Source organism: Lupinus angustifolius, chromosome LG08, assembly GCF_001865875.1.
Source record: "Lupinus angustifolius cultivar Tanjil chromosome LG08, LupAngTanjil_v1.0, whole genome shotgun sequence".
NCBI lineage: Eukaryota > Viridiplantae > Streptophyta > Magnoliopsida > Fabales > Fabaceae > Lupinus > Lupinus angustifolius.
The window spans coordinates 15,535,349-15,543,305 of record NC_032016.1 but is presented as its reverse complement, the minus strand read 5'-3'; the positions used below and the strand labels follow the sequence as shown (position 1 = coordinate 15,543,305).

At 33.5% G+C, this 7,957-nt stretch overlaps 2 protein-coding genes and 1 long non-coding RNA gene across 3 annotated transcripts; 2 read left to right on the top strand and 1 right to left on the bottom strand.

Annotated features, from left to right (window-relative positions):
* On the bottom strand, positions 1,071 to 2,030 carry LOC109354177. The gene is made up of 3 exons (XR_002108516.1): positions 1,795 to 2,030; positions 1,607 to 1,687; positions 1,071 to 1,496 (listed from the first exon to the last, which is right to left on the bottom strand). It is a non-coding gene; the product is annotated as an uncharacterized LOC109354177 (long non-coding RNA).
* On the top strand, positions 3,965 to 5,631 carry LOC109353931. Its single transcript, XM_019596288.1, has 4 exons — positions 3,965 to 4,414; positions 4,491 to 4,660; positions 4,750 to 5,035; positions 5,323 to 5,631. Exons 1-4 carry the CDS (start codon positions 3,965 to 3,967, stop codon positions 5,629 to 5,631), a joined length of 1,215 nt encoding a protein of 404 aa, XP_019451833.1.
* LOC109354897 (22.0 kDa class IV heat shock protein-like) lies at positions 7,118 to 7,918 on the top strand. Its single transcript, XM_019597702.1, has one exon. It carries the CDS (start codon positions 7,185 to 7,187, stop codon positions 7,785 to 7,787), a length of 603 nt encoding a protein of 200 aa, XP_019453247.1. The 5' UTR covers positions 7,118 to 7,184; the 3' UTR covers positions 7,788 to 7,918.

The window sequence follows — 7,957 nt, the reverse complement described above, 5'->3', positions numbered from 1 at the left end:
AATGCTCTGATATTTTATCCTATTAAGTAACAAGAAATTAATAATTTATATAAAGGCAAATTGCAAAATGATATTATATATTTGCTTACCTAACTAACTGCATACCATTATCCATTTCATAGCTCATCACTTTCTCAAATTGTTAAAGCACAAAACAGAGAAAATGGCTAGAGGGGCCGAATATGAGAAGCACGTGGATAGCTTTAAAAACTCAATAAGTTCTTACCTTGATAATCATCCCACACCTGCACACGTCCAAGAACACACATTAAGATATATAAATGACATTTTCAAACAGAGCAAACCTTAATATGCTCCTTCAAATATTTTGAAAACTTAAAAAGAATAACAACATCAACATAATCCTCAAATCATTAATCCATTTGGCCTAAGTAATCAGTAACACTTGGCCTATTTTGGTATAGTTTAAGGATCAAATTGATGTACTGATATGTAATTAGTATGACACCATTAGGGATTAAAACCAAAAGGTTGGAACATATAAAGACCATAAGTAAAGAAAAAGATTAACAATAAATATTTTTCATTCTGCACACACCCCTTTAACAATATTTTGATAAAAAGGAAACAAAAGTTACCAGATTAGCAGGATGAACCTTGCAGAGATCTTTCATCAAAATGCTTTAATTTCAAACATCAAATTGGACTATTTAAAGGATTATTCTAAATTAAATTACTTTAAATTTCACATAATAGTTTGACCCTATAAAATTACTTCAAATTTCAAATTACTTCACAAGTTCAAAAATAATCTTCATACATTATCAAAATTCTTTCATCATTAAAACATATTAGCACAACAGGCAAATAACAATTGACATTGAATCACCCCTCCTCAATAATACAAAGTCTTATTGAACAGTATGCAAAAGCCATGTGTGTGGTCATAAGTCATAACACATTTATTTTATTTGAGTCATAGTTCAAAGAGAAAAGAGTACGGTCAAGTCTCTCGGGCCCTTTTCACACTTTAAGATACAAATTATTCACAAGGTAAATGAATCAATCACCAACATTCCAATATGTTAATCCCATTTCAAATTTACATCTTATAATATTTAGAAGCTATAGAGAAGAAAGTACCTTTTTCCTTTGGAAGGGTCATGAAAAAATCCACAAGAATCCCTTGCACCAAGGCTAATTATAGTTCTCATTTCACCCACCGATAACAAGAATATTTGCACTCAATTTTGTCAGAAATAAATCCCAAAAGAGTTCATTTGATAAAAGAAAAACTAAAACTTTGTAATGAATGAGCATCATAATGCTAAGGAATATGTCAATGGAGACACAAACAAGGGGGAAGCTACAAAAAAGTATAACTATAGAAGTATGAATGTATCAATGAAAACATGGGATGTATAATATTTACCCATGCACGAAATTAGTAGTTCCATCTAGAGGATCAACGATCCATGTGGGTTCATCTGGAAGTTCGGTAGTGCCAAAACAACACCGGTTTCTTCCCCAATGAACTAATCAGAATCAAAATTAAAGAAATGTTGTTAAGGAAATAATAAGAAGTAGAAAATGGTAGCCAAGTTAAATACGATTATAGTAAAAGAGGGTAAAGGTGAGAATAAACCTTATGAGTGGGGTAAATTTGCTTAAGATGATTAAATATGATATCTTCACATGCTTTGTCAATCTCAGTAACCAAATCAACCTTTGTTGGATAGAAAGAACAATTAGTGTGAATAAAAAAGGTTATTAATTATTAATTGGCATATGGAGAATAACAATGAAGGAGAAATTGAAAGAGTAAATGAAAACCTATCCTTTGTGCTCCACATGTTTGGTGTTGTAGAAACATTTTCGAATAATCTGGAATCAAATGAAATGAAAGGATACCATTATTTGATTCAACAGAGATAGAAACAAAGAGAGAATTTGAGTAACTAACCTCGCCAGCTTTGTGAGTAGTGTCTATTGCAGATGTAGAGAAATTGGGAGAAAAACCAAATCATAATTACAATTGCAATGGAAGAAGGGGCACATATTATTCAATACTTGATTGAACCATACCTACAATAATCTATCAACAGAACCCAGATTTAGAAGCAGAAGCTTAAACATAGACTAATAAAAAACTCATAAGTTAGGGATTTCAACATATTTGGGGAAATCAATAGAAGATTTAGAAAATGTGAAATTAGATAATGAGGATTAATAATTATAGTATAAGAATCAATAAATTATGTATTTTTATACAAAATTGAAGAGAATCAAACCTTGGAAGAAGCTTCCATTTGATTTGGTGTTGTTGAACTCAAAACAATGAAGAGAACCAAATTCATATACTTAAACTTGCTTGAATGATTGAAGGAGAGTGAACGAGAGAGAAGACGTAAGAGTAAATGAGAGAGAAGAGAGTGAAGGAGAGAGAAGAGAAGACAATGAAGGATATTGGAAAAAGTGAGAAATGGGAAAATAAAGAGAGAGAAATGAACAGTGCAACAAGAGAGTCGATCCCACATTGCTCAAGTTGAACAAAAATGAACAAACAGTTTTTTCTATGAGCACTAAATATAACAATTTGTGTGTTTTGTAATAATTTAGCTACGTTTTTGGACAATGTGGCAACCATAGTGTGCCCATTTTGCAATTTTTTTGTAGTGAATCTTTACCGAAGGCTTATTATCAAGTCAAATGTCCCCAAAAAGATTAAAAAATAAGGAAAAAAGGGTAGCCTGAAGCCGCCTGAAGCCTAGTGTTAATATAGTCTGGTCGGGTCGGGCTAAAAAATATGGATTCAATAAAAAGTACCTAAAATTGTACCGAAACCCTATAAATTTTTTGGCTTTAGCGGACCGCTTGATTGGGCACATCCATTTTGACACCTCTAGCAAAAAGAGTTTTTCCCTCTAAACATATAATAGGTTTTGACTAGCAATTTAACTTATGATTATGCCACTATTTAACCTGATACAGACGCTATGACTATATGTCCAACTATCTACCATGAATCGCATGGATCGGTTAAAACCTGCTATCTTCCGCTAATGCAACTCTTCCGTACGCTATTAAGTACCTAGAGGCGTGATTATTTATATTTTCATAACTTTTGGAATATATCATTTTGCCTATTAATAGATCGATAAATTATCCACTTTTTTTAGAAAATATTTATTTTTGTGGGTGGTGTTCGCAGATTGGATTTCTATTGGAAAAACATATCGAACAAGTTATGAAAATACAAGGATTTGGATCTTAGAAAACATAGTGATTGATTACAATGACCAATATTTATCATAACCTAAAACTTTATTAAACCTTACATTTTTACCTTGATCTCTTATTTAAAAGAACACTTACCTTTCGATTATTATGAATGATATTTGTTGGAAGGAGCAAACGCATACTCCTAAAAGGATACCCAAAAGTGAGAGGATATCATGTGTTAGAAATAATGTAATTTCAACATTAACAACAGAAAATGAGGAGACTTCCACTAGTAGAAGTTTAATAATAGTTTGAGAATAACAGAAAATGATGAGACTTCCACCAGTAGAAGTTTGGGTTATTTCAGTATGTTATTCTATATACTTTCCTAGCATAGAAAGTTAGTTAGAGTTAGTTGGAATTTGGAAGCTATAAATAATACTTAGCATTTGAAAGATGTATGGTTGTTGTAATTGATACTTAATAAATTTTTAATACAACTTAGTTCATTATTCTTGATAATACACATTTCTCTCAATCATATCTTCTTTTCATTTTTCCTCTGTTTTCTGCTATTGTGCTTAGTGTGCATATTGTTTCTCTTTTGTTGGATGCTTTGTGCATTGTGTATGCATAGGAGAGTGGTCTTGGTTTAACAATGGTATCAAGAGCAAGGTTGAAGCAAGATTCTTGGTGGATCTTGGGCTGTGATTCGAAGTGGAAAGAGGAGAACAAATAATGGGACAACAAGGAAAGAAGATTGCAAGATCTTAGATCTTTCATGGCAAATGGTAATGGATTTGCAATGACACTATCAATTCTTGATTCCAAGAATTATGATAGATGGAGAATCCAAATGAGAACTATCTTTGGCTTCCAAGAAGTACTTCCGATAGTTCAAAATGGATACCAAAAAGTTGGGGAGAATGCAAATGAGGCTCAAAAGACAAGTTACAAAGAATCCAAGAAGAATGTCTGCAAAGCTTTGCTCTTAATCCATCAATGTGTTGATGGAGCCCACTTTGAGAGAATTGATGGTGCTAAGACAACAAAGAAAACTTGGGATAACTTGGAGAAAAGCTATGAAGGGGCTGCAAAAATGAAGAAAGTGAAACTTCAAACAATGAGGAGAAAGTATAAGCTCCTTCAAATGGAGGAGAATGAGACAATAATAGATTACTTCACCAAGATTCTCACACTCATCAACCAAATGAAATCGTGTGGAGAAGAGGTGAAAGGGTAATCTATTATTGACAAGATACTTAGGACTCTAACTCTTAAGTATGACCACATTGTTGTTGCAATAGAGGAGTCCAAGAATCTTGAAGATTACAAGATTGAAGAGTTGCAAAGCTCTCTTAAAGCTCATGAACAAAGGCTTAAAGAGATGCTTGGAGAAGAATGATGATCATGCACTCCAAGCACAATCTTTCAAGAAGCCTTATGGACAATGGAATAAGAATAAGAAGAAGGAGAAGTGAAACAAATTTGAGCAAGGTTCTTCATCTCAAAGACCAAACAACACAAACAACATGGAGCATGATCAAAGAATAGGCAAGATTGCAGGAATTGTGGGCATTATGCAGCAGAATGTAAGTCAAAGAAGTTGTTGAGTAGCAAAGATGAAGAATCAAGATTGGCACAAAATGAAGGATCAGATGATGATGATCAATACTTGCTTATGGCTACTGTGAAGAACAATGATGAAAGTGGTGACTTCTGGTACCTTGACACTGGATGTTCAAATCATATGACAGGCAAGAAAGATTGGTTCACAACACTTGATGAATCAGCAAAGAGTAAGATTAAGTTTGTTGACCATAGTGTAGTCACCACGGAAGGAATTGGCAAGGTGATGATCCAAAGAAGAGATGGGAAAAAAAGCCTACATCTCAAATGTCCTATATGTACCTAAGATGGAGAGCAATTTACTTAGTCTTGGACAACTGCTGGAAAAGGGATATACCATGGAGATGAAGGATGATATGTTGAAGGTGTTTGACAAAAACGAACACAAAATCTTGAATGCTTCACTTTCAGCCAACATAACCTTCAAGATTACCATACTGATTAGTGACCAAAAGTACCTTCAATCAAAAATTATGAAGGACAATTAGAACCTTAAAAGTTCTAGTAAAGGTTAAGAGACTCTTGCAATTTGAAGAAGCTGATGAAAGTGGCAATGGTGAGACTATAACATCTAATCTAGTTGTTGTGCCTAGTACAATGGTGAATCCTCCAACAATTCAGAGACTTAGACAACCACCTTTAAGACTAAGTGACTATGAGGTGTTCTCTGACTCAACAATCAATGCATATGGTGATTTTGTGCATATGGCATTGCTTGCTAAGATGGAACTGGTAGATGTGGCAGATGCTTTGAAACAACCACATATGATTGAAGCTATAGAGGAAGAACTGAAATCCATAGAAAAGAACAACACTTGAAGTCTAACTCAACTACCAAGAGGAAAGAAAGCAATAGCTGTGAAATGGGTATACAAGACTAGGTTGAAACCAGATGATGAGGTCTCTAAGCATAAAGCTATTTGGATGAAGGCTTTGTTAGAAGAATTGTAGATAAAACCAGATGATGGGATTTTGTTGTTGGTGGACAATAAATCAACAATCAATTTGGCACTAAATCTAGTCTCTCATGGAAGAAGTAAACGCATAGAGACTAAATTTTACTACATTAGAGATGAAGTGAGCAAAGGGAAAGTAAAACTAGAATTTTGCAATTCTGAAAATCAAGTGGCTGATGTTTTCACAAAACCTTTGTGAGAGGTTGAGAATGAAGATAGGTATAAGAAATGGGTTATGAATGTTGAATTAAGGAGGAGTGTTAGAAATAATGTAATTCCAGCATTAACAATAGAAAATGGGGAGACTTCCACTAGTAGAAGTTTAGTAGTAGTTTGGGAATAACAGAAAATGATGAGACTTCCACCAATAGAAGTTTGTGTTATTTTAATCTGTTATTCTGTATACTTTCCCAGCAAAGAAAGTTAGTTAGAGTTAGTTGGAATTTGGAAGCTATAAATATCACTTAGCATTTCAAAGATGTATGGTTGTTGTAATTGACACTCAATATGTTTTCAATATAACTTAGTTTTTTCTTCATTATTCTTGATAATACACATTTCTCTCAAACATATCTTATTTTCATTTTTTCTCTATTTTCCGCTACTGCACTTAGTGTGCATATTATTTCTCTGTTGCTGACTGCTTTGTGCATTGTGTATGCATAAGAGAATGATATTGATTTAACAATAGCTAATACTAAAAAATGAGTCAAATGCTCAAAAAAATAAAATTTGTTTTACTAATATGCTTAGCTTAACATTACTTAAGATGGACTAGTTTTATTAACCATCAAGTAATACAAAAAACAAAGGAAAAATAATATGGTAAAGCATTTTTATTCATTTATATATATATTAATATTTTTGTTATTAAAAATACAAGGAAAATCAAGTATTTGGCTTTCTATTAATGATTAATGAAGATGATATTTGTTACGTAAAACATAACATGCAACTTTTTTTCAATAAAAATCCCTTCAATATTAATACATTTTTATTTAATCAAAGATTATCAGCATGAAAAACTAAAATTAAATTGTTATAAGAATTCGTCCTAATTATTTTAACAATATTATTTCCAGTACTAAAGTAAGATGTTACATGAACCCTCGGGAACATGTTGGAAAGCTCTATCACCCTCTTAGTATCCACTGCCATATTCCAATACATAATCCTAAGCTGGAACTTTCTACATCCCTCTACATTTCACTAGCATGCTTTCATTTCATCATGTACAGTGAAATGACATAGAATTTTCCAGAACCACCCCAACCCTTTGTCACCTTCCTATATATACATTAAACCTGTACTTATATGTCTTCAAGTTAAAAACAAAGACTTCATTCATTATAATATAAGCTATTTTCCAACATCTTTCTGAGTACCAAGAAGAAGGTATATACACTTTCTTATACAATGAGGCAAAAACAAATGAAATTGGTAATGCTGCCACTTATCTTGTTTTTCCTTGCTAGTTTTCCATCCAAAGCAAAAGGGTCTCTGCTACCATTTATAGATAGTCCTGGCAATCTCTTGGCTGATCTTTGGTCTGATCGCTTCCCCGATCCGTTTCGTGTTCTTGAGCAAATCCCATTTGGTGTTGACAAATATGAGCAATCATCCATGGCACTTTCACCTACAAGAGTAGATTGGAAGGAGACACCTGAGGGGCATGTTATAATACTGGACATGCCAGGGTTGAATAAAGATGAGATAAAGATAGAAGTGGAAGGGAACAGGGTTCTGAGAGTGAGTGGAGAAAGGAAGAAGGAGGAGGAGAAAAAAGAGGATCATTGGCACAGGTTGGAGAGATCCTGTGGCAAATTCTGGAGGCAGTTCAAGTTGCCAGAGAATGTGGATTTGGATTCTGTCAAGGCTAAGCTTGAGAACGGAGTGCTTACTTTGACATTGAACAAGTTTTCACCTGATAAGATCAAAGGTCCAAGGGTGGTGAGCATTGCAGAGGATGATGAGAAAAAAGCCAAGATTGAAGGCAATGAGAACAAGCAGGAGCTTTGAAATATTGATGAGTGATACTGATACCAACATTTCTTATTCTAAATTATGAGTTATGTAAAGAAAGGGTTTGTAATTGTGCTGTGAATAAAGGGTTCTTCATAGTAAGACCTATTGTTGTTTTCATGTGATAGTTACTCGTTGATCTTGTTTGATGTTGAGTCACCCCATCC

What these genes read in the sequence shown, in the direction of transcription:
- LOC109353931 (XM_019596288.1), top strand. Translation starts at nt 3,965, where the DNA reads ATGGCAAATGGTAATGGATTTGCAATGACACTATCAATTCTTGATTCC. An exon ending in AAGAATAAGAAGAAGGAGAA is followed by an intron (nt 4,661 to 4,749) that starts GTGAAACAAATT and finishes GCAAGATTGCAG; the next exon opens with GAATTGTGGGCATTATGCAG. An exon ending in CCACGGAAGGAATTGGCAAG is followed by an intron (nt 5,036 to 5,322) that starts GTGATGATCCAA and finishes GTTCTAGTAAAG; the next exon opens with GTTAAGAGACTCTTGCAATT.
- LOC109354897 (XM_019597702.1), top strand. Translation starts at nt 7,185, where the DNA reads ATGAGGCAAAAACAAATGAAATTGGTAATGCTGCCACTTATCTTGTTT.